This window comes from Parasteatoda tepidariorum, chromosome 8 (assembly GCF_982258835.1).
Source record: "Parasteatoda tepidariorum strain Cologne lab strain chromosome 8, Ptep-v5.0, whole genome shotgun sequence".
In the NCBI taxonomy this organism is placed as follows: Eukaryota; Metazoa; Arthropoda; class Arachnida; order Araneae; family Theridiidae; genus Parasteatoda; species Parasteatoda tepidariorum.
In genome coordinates this window covers 44,027,719-44,045,032 of record NC_141762.1, presented here as the reverse complement: position 1 = coordinate 44,045,032, position 17,314 = coordinate 44,027,719, and the positions used below count along the sequence as shown (strand labels likewise).

Sequence of the window (17,314 nt, the reverse complement as noted above, 5' to 3'; positions counted from 1 at the left end):
AATAAATCGGTCGTCATTTGATAAAGTAACCCTTCTTCTTGAAAGTTTAAGTAAATGAGGAAATAAATAAAAAAAGAAGTAAAAAAGGAGCATCAGCAAAAATAAAACTTGAAAGAAATTGAATTGACTGACTTTTGATACCCTACCTGACTCTCTTTCCCATTTACCTACAATTTCTCATTTCTCCTCATCTGAGCCGGAACGTCCGGTCAAAATTGCCTCGTTTCTTCCCGGATCGATTCAGTGCGCAGCATCCCAAAACTCACGACCCCCTCCGTACCGATCCGCCCCTTCCTGGATATCTCACACACGTGGAAATTCAAAAGCAGTCGGCAGATTCCGGCACATGCGTTCCGGAATCGGATCGTTGCGTTGATGGTTCGTTATCCGGGAGCGAATTTGGAACGAGATGTTGCACATTTTATAATTTTCGCATTGACCAAATGATAGTTAATTTTAATTTGTAATAAGGAGAAAGAAATTTTTTTTTCTGAGAGTTGAATAGATAATAACTTCGATGTTTTTTCCAAGTTTCTTTCCTGTCGTATCGTGCTGGCTGGTCGTGGCCTTAAATTTCAAAAGTAAGTTTTTCTTTTAATATTTTAAAGTATTGACTATAGCTTATTCAGTTAGAAATTAGATTTCCTATAATGAGGAATTTTGTTTTTACAAATATAAATATTTCTGGAAAAACTTTGAACAAGTTAGCCGTCTGTATTAAAACTGGAAAATTTTTGAAATGTTTTAAAATTATTTTAATTTTCGACTGTTAAGACTGTTAAATTAACATAACGGGGTATTTACACGCATGTCGAACAAAACATAGAATTAATTATATCACTTTTAGCAACCGAATTTGTTAACTTTATACAAATTGAGAGCAAAATTTTTTTCCTTCAATTTATTAATAACTATAAAATAGAAAATTTTAAACATAATAATTATCTAAGAATTTCGTGTCAGTTACATCGTTAACTTTTTGGACAGTTATGACTGTTCAGCTAACAAGCTAAATGCAGAAAAATATTGAAGTCTTTGCTATGCATGAGGCAAACAAAAAGTGAAATTAGTTGAATCCTTTTTAACAATTGAATTTGATAACTTTATGCTTAACTTTTTAACTTAACTATTATCATACTTAAAATATAAAATTGTAATTTAAAATACAATAAATTAAAATACAATTATGTCTCTGGAATAATTTTGAACAATGTACGAGACTTCTAGCTTAAACTTAAAAAATTCGGAAAATATCATAAAATGATTTCAATTTTAGACTATTAAGACTGTTCAACTATCTGAACGCAAAAAATATTGAAGTATTCACTTTGCGTCAGTTTAACAAAAAATAAAATTAATTACTTCAGTTATAACCTTTGAATTTGTTAACTTAATAAAATTTGATGGAGAAAAAATTTACTTTTGAACTTATTAATAAACATAAAATAGAAAATTATGACTGAAAATACAATAATTTTAAATACAATAATAATTCTCAAAGAATTTCTCGCCAGTTATATTAAAAGTTAAAGTTAAGTTTAAGTTGCTGTTAAGTGTGTCTAAAGATTTGTCTAAGGGAGTTAACTTTATTAGAATTGCTGTTTCTTATTTTCAAAGTAAGGATAATAATTATTCTTCTGATTTTGTACACAATGTAAAAGTTTTTTTAAACATGTTACTGATGCATTAAAAATATAATTTGTATAATTTAATGAGAAATTAAATCTGTTTTAAATCATATTCCTTTTCCACAGTTCACGTACTATTTTAAACTGTGGAAAATTATTCAAATTTCTTAATCTTTATTTTAAATTTGTTTGTCTATTTAAAAATAAACCACATTAAGACGAATATTTTATAACTGTAATAGAAATCATTCAAACATGTTAGGATGGATAATGGAAACTCTCTTCAGAACATTATTCAACCTTTAATAGTAAGCAGAAATGCAAATGATATTATTTTTGTGTATCATATAATATTATTTATACAATAATATTATATTTGTGTAATAATTACGTTTTACAGTAGTATTAATTACTACAGTAAAAAATAAACTGTAGCTCAGTTTAATTATCAGAAAACTAAATTCTGTATTTTTATTTGCGTGAAATATGTGAAGTCTAAAAGCCAGTATATATATATATGACGCAAGCGCAAAGTTTAACAGTTATTTCAGAAGAATAAAGACAAGTTCTTATACAAAGTTAAAATACTGTTTTTACGCTCGTTTGTGCAATGCCATTACAACTTAAGTGCAATGCCATTTAAGTTGTTGCACTAATACTTCTTGTTTAGGCTCATAATAAAGGAGCTACGAAAGATTGCAAGTTGTGGTATTTATTTTACTTTATCGTTCCGTAATGTAACTTTTGTGTGTGAGAATATAAAGTTTAATTAGACTTGACTAAGTTTGATAATGCTTATCCATAATTATTTGCACGTTTTTTCAAAATTTGCTTTCTAAGAAAAAAAAAATGAATTCGGATCAATTTTCAGGCAGAAGGAAATAAATCCATGCCAAAGTAATGTATCAAATAGTATCTTAGTCGCGTTAGAAGTTTTAAATTGAATTAATAATAGTTTGTCAGTTTTTAAAAAAGCGTTTTATTTTTATATCAACATTAACTAGCATGTCTCATAGTTTCATTAATTTGCGATGACTCATTGGCTTAAAGTTTAAAAGAAATTTTAGGCAGATTAAGTTTTAGAAGCACGGAGATTTTAAATCCGATAACAAGATTATTTCAATCAAATCCGTTAAAGAGGAATTTTTTAGTCCGAGTACGCTTAAAATGCTTAAGATTAATTAGATACAATAAAAATTGCAAAGATATGAGTCTAACTAAGGGGTATAATATTCAAATTACTTTTTATTTTTTTTATGAAAATTATGTTTTTTTAATGAACGCTTCTTAATGTTTTGCATTTAATATTTTTTTTACATTTTTTGTACTGTACTTTTAGTGTTGAGCCCACTTCATCTCAAACGTCGATATTACGTCCATGTAAATTTGCTCTGATTAACAACGTTTCATATCTATAGTAAAATAAATATGTGACTGGCTCTAATTAATTGCTCAAACTAGACTTACATACTCTATAACAAAAAAATTGACGCACCAAGAAGCAATCATCCGATTGCTTTGAAATTTCGTATGCATGAATGTTTTGAACAGATCAGGCTGGAATGATGCCGACTGGGGACGTATAGTCTTTAGCGACGAATCCCGCTTCCAACTGTGTCCTGACGATAATCGAAGACGTGTTTGGAGACGCACAGGGCAGAGGGGGGATCCTGCCTTCACTATTGCACGCCACACCGGCCCTCAACAAGGCATTATGGTCTGGGGTGCCATTTTCTTTGACAGCCGGACCCCTTTGGTCGTCATTAGAGGTACACTTACTGCACAGCGGTACGTCGACGACATCCTAACACCTGTTTTGCTACCGTTTCTTTTGCAGCGTCCTGGGCTATGTTTTCAGCTGGACAATGCCAGACCACATACGGCACGTGTTGCTATGAGCTGTCTGCAAGCTTATCAAACTCTTCCTTGGCCTGCCAGATCACCAGATCTCTCTCCCATCGAGCATGCCTGGGATATGATGGAAAGGCGATTGCATCTGGCACGGAATATTGATGACCTCTTTCGATAATTGGATCGAATTTGGCAGGAAATACCACAAGAGACCATAGGAAGCTTTATCGGTCTATGCCACGCCGTGTGGCAGCTTGTATCCAGGCTAAAGGCGGGTCAACACCTTATTGAACTTGCTACTGTAACTCTGCAATAAATTATTCAATTGTACTGAAATTTTAATAATTTATTATTTTGCACATTGTCTTCCTATCCACCAATTTTCGTTTCAATCGGACAATTCCTTCTTGGTGCGTCGATTTTTTTGTTATAGAGTGTATTTACACAGGTTAATTTGACAAACTAATATTGAAAATTCAATTTTTTAAAATTTTATTTCAAGGCGTTACAACCATGCATAAGCCTTGAATCTCAGAGTTCTGGAAAAATCATACATACTGAGAAATCTGTCAGATTTAGGAACGTGTCTACACCATTAAGTATTTAAAATTGTTAAGAAAATAGAACAATCTTTACTTTTACGAAGAATCACACATATGAGAATTTTCTTCTCGTATCATTTCATGCCTACCTTTTTATGCTTATTGCTTGTAACATTCTTTCTAATATTGTCTACACAGCAAAAAATTCCGGATCAATTTACGATATGAAGAACCGGCACTTTGAGTACATCATCCGTAAAGTCTATTTGACTATAAATTTCACTTTTACCGTATAATATTATACAATAATTTTTACATTAGTATTTATTTTATGAGAGTAATATAGTGATATTACGGTAATTGTTACAGTAAAAAGAACGGTATAACATGTTTTTTTTTTTTGTTTTTCCGTAACATGTTTCGGTAAAAGTGGATTTTACAGTAAAAAGTGCCAACACCCTAAGTGTTGGTGTTTCTCACAGTAATTTGATCCGGAATTTTTTACAGTGTATGGTATATACTAATGATATAAAATATCAGAAACTATTTAAATGCATAAACAACAGCATCTCAAAATATTTAACACCAGTTTGCTGCTCCATAACTGTAAAACATGAAACTTTGAAAAGTCCACATAGTAATCATTTGCTTATTATTATATTTTTAAGGATAGATTCTTAAAAACAAATTTAGATGTTTTATACGTTGATAGACATGTATGTTCGATTATAATAGCTTTGAGGTTGCAATAAATTTCTAAAATGTATAAAAAGATAGGGATCAATGCCGTAAATAATGTGTCTTGGGCGAGAGATTCTCAAAATGCATATTAAGGGTGATCTTTAAGGAAAATCCTTACTCTCATAGGCAGCAAGACAGGTCTGATTGAAGAAGGAAACATAGAGGAACTGTAAGATGATCATTAAAAATACCTCCAAGTTTCCTCCTACTATTAAACCTTTTTTCATGTTTATTACATTCACTATAATTTTCCGGATTTCGATAGCATTTGCTTGATTTTTCCTCTGTTTAGTATTAATTTAAGATCTTAAATGTGTATACTTTTTGTTATCACTTTTCAAAAGTATTCTCAAAATATACATTGAGAATGATCTTTACGAAATACCCCGTAATTTCGAACTATAAATTAACTTTGAAGAAGTAAGTAGTGCTCATTTCGTTATCATTTTTCTATAATATGCTTGTAGGTACACAAAATTTGGGACAATATAAAACAATTTACCCAAGGAATTTATAGAAACTTAATTTTCCATTTGTAATTTTTACGTAGATAATTGTATCCTCGTTTAATTTTCAGTTTTCAGTAATTTCACTTCTTAAAATTCAATGTCGCAAATGTTTTTACATTTAAAAAAGTGTACATTTTTCTTAAAACTGTTTTAGACACTTGCATCCAGTTTATTGCTTTTTGAAAAACAGCGTTTTTAGTTGTGAGATTAGATTTTAAGTGTTTTAGCTATGGTTATGAATCAGACCTAATAACAAGATTGCGATCAAAATAAAAGATTTTAATGATTTTTCCAATAAAAAATGAGCTAGCGTTTTTTTAAAATTATTTTTTATTTACTTGTGTTAATGTTTTTTTAAAATTAAAAATACTTATTATAAAATTCTAACTAAAATAGACAAATAACTGTTAAGAAAGGAAAATGCTATTTTTTTGTTGTTATTTTTAACAAAACATAAGAAAGCCGACTTTACAAAAATTTCAGGGATGAAAAATTTAATTTATTAGGTTACAGCTTTTTATGAAAACTGTCCAAGAATATACGTGAGTAAACAAAATAGGAAAAAAACCCCTTTATTCCTCTCTCCCAATTACAAAAGGAATTAGATAAATTCTTGTCATAACACACTGACTTTTTCTATCGCAAATACTTTCAGTTTTTCGAAATTAAACTTAACTCAGAAATAAATATTTGTCCAAGAGAAGCTTAAAAATGAGTTTTATTGGGAGCAAATTTCCTTTTTTCGTAAAATATAATTTGACAAAAGAGAAATTCTTTTTAAAAGTTTTTCTCCAAAAGTATTGTTCTGATTAATTCATTTGTTTCACACGCAGTTTGCTTAATTTGCTGTATGAATTTTGTTACGTTCAGTAACTAAAATGCGTATCTAAGCTTTATAACCTATAACATATGAATGTTAGAGTGGAAATAATTAATGTTATAATAGTTAATATAGTAGTAATAGTGGAATAATAGTTAATGGATTAAAGTTTTAAATATAAGATTCAGAATTCATGTAATTACGTCTAACATAAATGTTCAACGAAATTTTAATTTTAGTATCAGACATAATACTATTCTTAATCGATCTTTAAAATACAAATTACTTTAGATCTGTAATATATATGTCTTTGCAATCTGCCAAGTCGAATTCAAGGAATGTTTTTATTTATAACTCGAAACGTTAAATGGTCATTTAAAACGCGTTATTTACGCTTCTTAAAGATATCATAAAGAAAATATTTTTCAGCTCCTTACAAGTAAAGATATTGCTATATTATTTGTTTAATTAGACAGACTCCTAAGTAGTTCATAAGATGCTAAAGACAATTTAATTTCATTGAGGCAGCTTTTAACAATCAAGAAACAGCTGGAATATTTTGGGTTTGAGTTTATAATTGTTCAAAATTTTAGTCTTGTAATTTGGAACCTTACCTTGGAAGCAAAGAGACTCTTGGATAAAGTAATGAACTCGTTTTTGTGGAGAAATTTTTGATGTAGCTAATTTGTATTTGTTTCACACGGAAGGGTAAACCACGAAAACTTCTTACGCTTATCCTGACGGAAATGGGATTCAAACTTATGATCTGCTTACTAATAGGGACTTGTTTTTGCATCAGTATTGTGGTCGATGCAAACCTATAACAGTATTAGAATCATCTAGCTGTCTCCAGGATTCGAACTTGAATTCCCTTATTGGGAGGCAAGCGCTCTATCCTCTCTAAAGCATTTCGCCCTAAACTCCTATATAAGAAAATCGGGATTGTTTTGTATAATAGAATACAACTTTGAGGTCAGTATTCAGAAACTTTTCTTAAATTTAAGCACATGCTCATACATAGGTTAGCACCAAAGCTTGCTGAAAGGTTGCCATTCGTATTCAGATATATCATTGCTTATTCCAGTTAAAGCTGTATCGATGATTATTGTCTGTTTCGATATACTTATTACAATTGATTGTAAAAACTGAACGAAATGACTATTGTCTGTTTCGATATACTAAATACAATCGATTGTAAAAACTGTACGAAATGAGTATTGTCTGCTTCGATGTACTAAATGCAATTGATTGTAAAATTTGTACGAAACAATTATTGTCTGCTTCTATACAATCAATTGTAAAAGTTGTAAGAAATGATTACTTGATTTGACGCAGATGATAAGTGAAATGAATTTAAATGTCATTTTTCGGAGCGAAAAGATAATTTTTTTTTCTCCCGAAGAAAGCACTGTTCACAACAGATAACCATGTAAAGAATTATTATTTTCTTCTTTTTATTATGTAGATACATTTTTCAATGTTTTTCTTTTGATTATTGTATGTAAAAATTGTAAAATTTTCTACTATTTTTTGCCATGTTATTTAATTTTATAAAATATAATATTTATAAAATATTATATTTTAAGATCGAGAGATAATATAAAATATGGTACTTGGAGTATAAATTATAATTTTAAAGACCAAGAGAGAAAAACGGTTTATGACCACATTTTAAAAAAAAGTACGATTGGATGCCATCTCTTACATTTTGAGAATTGCTTAATTTTCACAATTGTGGAAAACAGGTCTTCCCTGAGAGTTATTATACAGTAAAGATGGACAACACTGGGAAAAAAAACTTCATGTCCACGTGTAGACTAGAAGAAGAAAGATGAGTATTGTGAAGAAGACAATGGGAATAATAGTTATTGATTGGAGAAGAATTTTGAAGAAAAATGGTTTTCATTCGGTCTTTTTTATTTGTTTCTTCTTCTCAATATCAAAAATTTAAAATTTTGCTTTGAAGATTTTATGGGATGTAAAAAATACTCATGGTTTCGTGTATATTTTCATTTTTACGATTTCAATCGAATACTTGCTTTTGAAAAAGCTCAAAACTTAGAATTTTTCCCCTCTACTTATCAGCATTTATGAAGATAAAAGCCCCTCACCATGATCTTTATTTATTTTGTAATGAAACGGAAAAATGTTTATTCATTGTTATTAATTTATTTTTAATTGCTGTAATTTTTTAAATTTTTGTTTTGTTTCGGGATCTTTAAAATTATTAGCTCTCACGAAAGATTGCTTAATGAATTATATTTACATTGCTGTTAATATTGGCTGCTCGGAATTCTTAAAATTAGGGATTTTTCAATTCATAGTTATACAATTAAAATTATTGTTTAAGCAATCATAAATTGTTTCACTATCAAAAAAAAACAAAATAAAATGAAAAGATGTAGTTAAACATAATTTATCATGTACGTTTGAAGTAAAAATAATCCTCAATATTACTAAAAATTTTATTTTGATTAATTCAAATTAAGTATTACCATTTAAATGACTTGTATAATAGTGAAGCTAAATTTTTTTTAGAAATTTGTTTACAAAATTTTAAAAAAAATCATAGTTTACGAAAGCTTAATTTCATTCTATTTAAAAACTTGATTTTACATACTTTTTAGAAAATGTTAATCTGAAATTAGGATATCTATAATCGCGCAATTCAGTGAGGCAATTCAAATATTACGTAAGCACTTAAAGAGTATTTGTGATTAGCTTATTTTGCATACATGAGAAGGAGGGTCATGAGCAACTCTTACGTAATTGAGCAAAATTAAAAATAAGGGGATTAGTGATTTAAATAAAAAAAATAATTCAAGGAGTTTCAGAGATTAGGAGTTTTTGCCACAGAAGAAAAACACGAAGTGTTCCAAATATTATGAATAAAAATTTTATAGAAATGGTATCAGCTAAATATTTAAAATTTTGCTTTATTGAAAGTTAAATTTATTATTTCAATTCAATTCTAAAAGCTATTTCTTTGTCAAAATATGTCCCCATGTTACAAAAAAGAAAAAAAAGAAACTATCCATTATTTTTCTTGCAACAATTACGTTTACGAATAATCATCTTAAATTGCCTGAATTATTATAAAACTTTTAATTTTAAACTTTTAATTCACGAATAGATAATCTGTTATATTTTAAGCAATATGTGAACATATTATAAAAATAAAATTCAATAAGAGCCTTTCTCTCGAAAGATGAATGAATTTTTGAACAGCAATAAAAGAATGAATGAAATGAGAAAACGAAATGTTTTTAGAGGGATTTGAACCAGTGGCTATTAAATTATGAAAAAAAACTTTTGAAATTATGGAAAAAATTATATTAGTGGAAAAAAATCTTCCAGACAATGCTTACCGTTGCACCACGGAGACAATGATGAAGCAAGAAATTTTTCGCTCTAATTAAATTATAGCAACGACTGATTCATTATGGGTCTTGATTTGCCAAAGAATACGAGACGAAAGCCACCTTCGCCCTGCTTTTTAATATAAAAATATTTGCTTTTGGGAGGAGTCTGAAACTTGCATGTACTTTTCAGTGGATTTAAAAATTTTGAGATTTGATTTTTTTTAAAAATAATACTTTGAGCATTGAAAAAATACATGATTATGAGATAAGTAAAAGTCAAAAAATAATTTGGTTTATATTTTTATCACCAATATAATGCCTTCCCTAGTTTTCAAAATTATGTGCATGAGGTTTCTTGAAAATTTCTCTCACATATTTGTCCGAATTAATTTATTTAGTATTTTATAGAAATTTATTCATCGAACTATTTGTCGGAACACAAGGATGGCCTTTATATTTATCAAATTGGTATCTAATATTAGTATCTTCTATAACAGTTGACTATGCTGCCTAAACTTATTTTCTGAATGAAATCTATCAAAAAATTTAGTTTTCAATGTTTAATACACGTTCTTTTCAAGTTGATTAATTTGATACGTTGTTTTCAAGTTGATAACAATCCGCTTTGATCATACTTAATCGTCAGATTAATAAGATTAATCAGTTCTCTGACCATTCATAATTAATGTTCGAGGTTACCATTTCTTCAGCATATCGAGGTAGCGACTTTTTTTTTTTTTTTTTTTTTAAACAAACAAATATAACTTTATTGAGAACAAAAACACATAAATACAAAGAATATATATTCGTCGTCAAGAGGAAAATCCTGTCCAGGCGACAAAGAAAAGTAATACAATAAATTTAAAATAGAAATTTAAAAAAAAAAAAAAAAAAAAAAATACAATCATAAATTATTTTGCTCATCATAAGACGTCATATATTGTTGAACACTGTAATAATAGAAAACAAAAAAAAAATGCATGAAACTATATATATAAAAAAATAAATAAATAAAAAATAAAAAATAACAAAGGTAACATAAGAAATTCGTTTGGATTGGCACAAGACTGGTATAAAAAATCAAATGCTTCCTTTAAAGTGAAAAATAGAGATCTAAATCGTCAATGTTCATCACAAATTGAAATAAAACACGCTTAAAAGAAGAATATATTTTGATGTTTTGCAACTGAAATGGTAATTTATTATATAATTTAGGTGCTAAGTAAAAAAACTGTTTTCGTGAAATTTCTTTTGTAAAGAAGGGAATCTCATACATTTCAGTTGGTCTCCTTTCAGACACATTAGTTTTTAATTTGCATATTAATTTATTGTTGTGTAAATAGAGTAAAATACGAAAAAATACATTATGGCGAAATGGTAATAGGTTAATTCTTGTATATATATTGGTAGTAGTTACACTTGAATTATTTATATTTAGAGAATTAATAATCTTGAAGCATTTATTCTGAACTGAGATTAAGGGAAGTAAATTAGTTTTATATTCACCGCCATATATTATCGCACCATAATTAATTAAAGAATAAAACCAGGAGTAATAGAGTGCTTTCACAAAATTAAAATGAATTTTATTCTTAAGGTGATAAAATTTAACTAAAACGAAACGCAATTTTTTAACTAAATTGTTAATATGTGTTTTCCATTTTAAATTAGAATCGATATATAGTCCTAAATATTTGATATTGTTTACAGATTGTAGAATATAGCATTGACAATTTTCATTAGTACTTTTGCAGGAGAGAGAGTGAAATTTTAAATTTAAGTTAAATTCTGATTTTCTTAAACTGAAATAAATATATTTAGTTTTATTTAGATTTAAATTTAAGTCATTTATTGTAAACCATTTTGAAATTATGCGTAAATCAGATTGAATTTGAAAAATTAGTTGATTTAAATCAGTGCAAGAATACAAAATTACGGAATCATCAGCATACGTTATTATCTTACCAAAAAGTTTGAGTTGACAAAAGTCATTGATGAATATAATAAACAATAAGGGTCCTAGAATAGATCCTTGAGGAACACCACGGTTTGAAAAAATATAATTACTAAAATTACTTCGGATTTTAACTCTATGTTCTCTGTTTGAAAGATATGAAACAAACCAATTTAACATAATTCCTCTGAAACCAGCAAATTCTAATTTTTTAATTAAAAGATTGTGATTGACATTATCGAAAGCTTTTGATATATCAAGAAATATAGCTACTGTTGTCTTATTTTCGGCAATACTATTATGAATAAATTTTGAAAATTCCAAAAGAGCTTTTTCTGTACTTTTGCCTTTAATAAATCCATGTTGATTAACAGAGAAAAAATTTGTATGTTTTAAATAATTGTACATTTTATCAGCTAGAGCTTTTTCAATGATTTTGGAAAAAACAGGTAATATTGAAATTGGTCTATAGTTTGATAGGCAGTTTTTATCGCCGGTTTTAAAAATAGGAGTTATGGTTGCTCTTTTTAAAGAAGTTGGAAATATGGATGACTTGATTGAGGTATTGATGAAATTAGTTATAAAATTTATATTATTGAGAGCAAATAGTTTAATTAATTTTACATTAATACCGTCATAGTCAAAGGAGTTTTTATTAGAAAGAGAATTTATTAAGTGAAGTACTTCACAATCATTCAATTCTAGGAAAACAAACGAGGTTAAACTTGGTGAAATATATATTTGCAAACTGTTTAAATTTGGGTTTGAGGTATTGTAGGCATTTGCAAATGATTTATTGAATTGATCAGAAGATTCATAGTCGGTTAAAATATCAGGTAAAGTAAGTGATTTGCTCTGATTACCAATAATACCATTTACAAGATCCCATTTTTGTTTATTTGAATCACAATTTAAAAATTTGAATTTGAAATATTCTGATTTTGCTGTTTTAATTAAGTTCTTAAGCTCAGAAACTATAGTGTTATATGCTGTTTTGTAAATAATATCCCATGGATATTTTCTAGTTTTTTTGAATAGTTTTTCCTTTCTTCGAATTAAAATCAAGATATTATTAGTCATCCAGTTATTTTTGGCTTTTTTGTTTGATTTATGCTTATATTTAAAATTATTTTTTAAATTATTGAGTTTGAAAACAAAACTTCGATATTGTTGATCAAGAGAATCTTGAGGATTGTAATTAAATTTGTAATTTGACAGATAATTATTGAGCTTATTATAGTTGATTGAAATTTTATTTTCAGCTACCTTAATTTTATTTACCTCATCGTAATGAACACTGCAAAAGGTTGGATAGTGATCGCTTATGTCATTTATGAATATTCCGGATTTGATTGAAAATTTATTTGTTTTTACGAAGACATGATCAATGCAAGTTGATGAGGAATTTACTCTAGTTGGTTTGTCTATGTAATTTTGAAATCCAAATTGGCATAATAAATTAATATATTCATGAGTAATAAAATCATCACTTAGAATATCAATATTTATATCACCCATCAGTATTATATTAGGATATTTAAGCTTAGAGATTATTACTTTAAGTTCAGTATTAAAAAAATCAACAGTAAAATCATGAGATCTATATAAAGATAGAAATAATAAATCTAAAGATTTGCAATAAAGTAATATAGATTCTGCGGAAACAAAATGTATAGCTAACTCTGAAATATCAAGACATTTTTTAATAAAAACACAAACACCTCCAGAGCGATTATTATTTCTGCAATTAAAGAATGAATTATAACCATCTATTGAGTAAAAATTAGTTTCATTTTGGTAAATCCAAATTTCCGACATAATTATGACACTTATATTTTCAATCATGCTAGAAATATGTGAAATAAAATTATCAAAGTTGGCTCTTAAACTTCTAATATTTATATGTAAAATATTAATGTTTAACTTACAGGTTGAGGTAATAAAAAACTTTAAATCGTCCAAATTTTCAATTTTTAGGCAGTCCGGCACAGATAAAAATGTTTCTTCAGTTGGATGGAGTATTAAGGTCTTGAGATGATTTCACACGTATTATTTTGGACGATTCATCTTTTCTCAGGAATATTTTACCATCACGAACCCAACAAAACTTGAATCCCTTTTCAGATTTAGCCTTACGTGAAAGATAAAATAGATGCTTCAGTTCGGGAGTCAAATGTTCATTGAAGTAAACAGGCATTTCAGTGAATCTGGAGTTGACTTCGCAGGTTGAAAGTTTACGATTTCTCAGTTTCTTTAAGAGCTCATCACGTACAGATTTGGATTTAACTTGAACGATGATGGGTTTAGGTTTATCTTTATTAAAGCTGGGGACTCTGTGAGCGGTGATCAGATTTTCGGATATATTAGTATTCGCAACATTATCAATCTGGGATATTACTTGTTGTATGTCTTCATTTTCACATTCGGGTAAGTTACTTATTTCAAAGTTGGATCTTCGGGAATATTGCTTGAGTTCAATAACTGCTTCTTTTAGTTCATTCAGTTCCTTCTTTATTTCTGCGCTTTCTCTAGTTAGCTGATCATTTTTTGCTTGTAAAGTTTTGTTTACGTTCTGTAGCTCTGTGATAGAATTTTTCAACTCTTGAATTACTTCACTGTTGAATTCAATTGAACGGGTTAAGTCATTGAATTTGTTAGTTATTAACTCTTTTAGGTCTTTATTTTGCTGTAAGATATCCTCGAGAATCTCTGGGCTAGTTGCACTTTTTATTTTCGTTGGATTTTCCTGTGATTTTGAACATTGTGCGCAGGTCCACTTTTGTTTTTTATCAACAGTAAGTCTTCTAAAAGCTCTTTCAGCGAAACCACCACATTGAAAATGAAAAACAGAATTGCATTCACCTTTGCATGTTAATCCATCTGAGTCTTCCAGAATTGGTTCGGCACATGCTTTACACAAAATTTTTGACGAAGACATTGTTTGAAGCAATATTTATGTATAGAAAGCTTGCTTACTAAAACATTAAATTGATATTTTCAAATTTTTATAATTATAAGTGAAATTAGACTTAAAACAATGGGTAAAATCAAAATATTCAAGGAGCGAGAAAAAGCGTATGCAACAGAGGCTACCAGCTGTTGCCTTTCTAAGCATAATCGCTCTTTTTCTTTTTTGGCATGGTTGTTAAATGAGGATTTAAGATTAGTTTAAGTACGAATCTCAATAAGAAAGGATTCTGAATATATATTTGAAAAATTATCAAATTCAAGGAGCTCTATAAAGGAAAACATTACAGATACAAACTTCGTATTGGTCTCAAATTGTGGATACTTTGATTGAGTAAAAATAACAGTGAAAAAAAAATGTGTTTGTGCCACTAATCGTTACTTTAGGAGAAATTAGAAAAGAACAGGAAAAAGTCCAAAAACATTTAGTGATTTTTTCATAATGGAGGAGCATTGGGTGGTAAAAGGAATTGAGAAACTTGGATTTTTCAGCACAGACAATATATCAAAAAATTGAAACAACACTCATTTTTGTAACTATTCATGATAACTTGACTGGACTAAAATTATCTCCTTCCCATATTTTTAATCTGAAAATGCGTTTATATATGATGCCAATGCAATATGATGCAACAGTGTCTTCGCTTTTGCCTTAATTTTGTTGAAATTGTCGAATATGTAATTTAATTTCATAAAATGCGCTTGCTTATCTATGCAATTGTTTGCTTCGCCAGATATATTATCTCCTGCAAACGCTTCCCTAATCCACCCAACAATATTGTCTTCCTTTATTTTTCTATAAAAATATTTTAAATGATTGCTCCCTTTAATAGCAACTTATTACGATACGTCAAAGTGTATTAATTTGTATTTCATGTGTTAGATCTAAATAAAATATTGCACGAGTTTTCCAATGAATAAAATGTAGTTTCGTAAAAGAATTGTTCAATCAGAGCGTCTTGAAGTATGAATTAAATTTCCCGTTCCGGAATTACTTAATAATCGCTGGTTTATTGACGTGTATCATAATTTAAGTAGATAGAGGCTCTTAACTTATCTATGCCAAAAGGGATATAACTTAGAAACAAATTCGGGCTAATTTATCTTAATGCTATGTGAAATATCTCAACTGACAGTTATAGTGGTTTCTGAAGTCAAATTCTTTGCTGAAACTATTTAGATGCTATTTGGTATTAAACAACTGTATTTATTAAGATTTACATTTTGAAATCGAAAGTTATATCAATGATTTTGAGAGCAAACATTCCATAAAAGTCTATTATTAACTACAATTAAACATATTTATATGAGAAGTGATGCATTAAGATATGTTATGAAAAGAATAAGTGATGACATAACATGCGTCATGAAAAAACATTTACATAAGGGAGGGAGAAAATCAAATGAAAGTGAAAATTACAGTTACACTTTAATAGCAAGTATGAACGAAGTATAGTTTTGAAATATCGCAACTGTCAAGTTATCTAACAATAATTTCTGAACTCAAGTTCTTTGTTGAAACTATTGAGAAGTTATTTGGCATTAGGCAAATGTTTTAAGTTTTGAATATTGAAATCGAAAATACACTGTTAGAATTTTCATTTTAAAATTACGGTAAAAAAACAGGCAGTAGTCTGTTCCTCCAACTAACAGTGAAGTTTACGGTGAAGAACATTTTTTACGTTTCGAGTTTGAAACTATTTACAACGAGTATGGTTGAAAAACCATGAATGCAAAACTTTACGGGTTTTTAGCCATTTAGCCACTAGCAGGGTTTTGAAACCAACCGTAAAAAAGAAATTTAACTGGACATAAGAGCTAGACTTTTCGTTAGGTGATCGGAATTGGGGTTAGGTTGTGGTTGAGTAGCTTTTTATCCAAAGAGAAAAGTGGAATATGGTTTAACTAGTTTATCTCTTTGTTTCACCTATCGTAAGAGAAATATTAGACTTTTTCTTGATAAGCAGTTTTATAGTGGTGACATCTACGTGTGAATGAGAGTATCGTATTCTAGTAGTCCAGGGTCCCAAATTGGGAACTGCAAGACACTGAAAACTCTTCATGTATTGAAGGGAATGGAGGAAATATTGTGGTGTCAATGCTGGGGCTCGAACCCCTGCTCTGTCGATCGCAAGATTGTCAGATGAACCCTCTGTACCCATTTATGTATCTAGCTGCAAGAAACTAAGTGACTTCATTAGGTGGACCTAGTTGGTGCGATGAAATTCTGGTTGTCTAGGGTGAAAGGTGAAAGCAGATGAAAGACCGTTTTTCTCAAAGTTAACAGTTTGAATTCCATCTTATTTATAATTATTTGACTGTTTTGTTTAAATATGGTAAAATGAAAATTGAAAATTTTATCATTTAACTATTTTTTCCGAGGAATATCTAACAGTGTAATATCAATGATTTTGAGAGCAAACCTTTTATAAATGTAATTTAATTACTTAATATAAATATTCTAGTGGAATATATGAAAAATGAAAGAATATATCAAAAATGAAGAAAAAATTGAATAAAAGAGAAACTACAGTTAAATATTAATAGCTACAGCTGAAAAAGTATTTGACTTAATAAATTAAAATATTTTAAGATGTATGCAAGATAAAAAAAATGTTTAAACAAACATATATTTCTCAATTTTATTAAATATTTAATATTTAAATGTCATTCAATAAGTAATAGTGCAAAAAAGATATGCATAGTTTCACAAATTTAATATATTCAGCATTGTTTTGCTTTGAAATAATAATGTTCACTTAAAATAGTTAATAATTATTCACTCAAGTATATAAAATAAGTAGATATAAATTATTAAAATAAACTAAACTGCTTTAATCTAAACAATAAATAAAATTTGCGACGATACATAAACTACTTTTTTTTAACATTTCGAGTTAAGTAAATATTTTAAACAAGTTAAATAATTTATGACAATTT

The 17,314-nt window shown here is 28.4% G+C and overlaps 1 protein-coding gene across 2 annotated transcripts in view; it reads left to right on the top strand.

The window, feature by feature from the left end:
• Nucleotides 1-281: 281 nt before the first annotated feature.
• LOC107449114 (uncharacterized) overlaps nucleotides 282-17,314 on the top strand; it is a 202,225-nt gene continuing 185,192 nt past the window's right edge. Inside the window, exon 1 of one of the 2 annotated variants that reach the window (XM_016064552.4) lies at nucleotides 282-581. In XM_016064552.4, the coding sequence (XP_015920038.1) occupies nucleotides 518-581 (64 nt within the window). In that variant the 5' untranslated portion in view covers nucleotides 282-517. The remainder of the gene's footprint in view (nucleotides 582-17,314) is intronic. The other variant, XR_001584738.4, reaches the window with a different exon arrangement.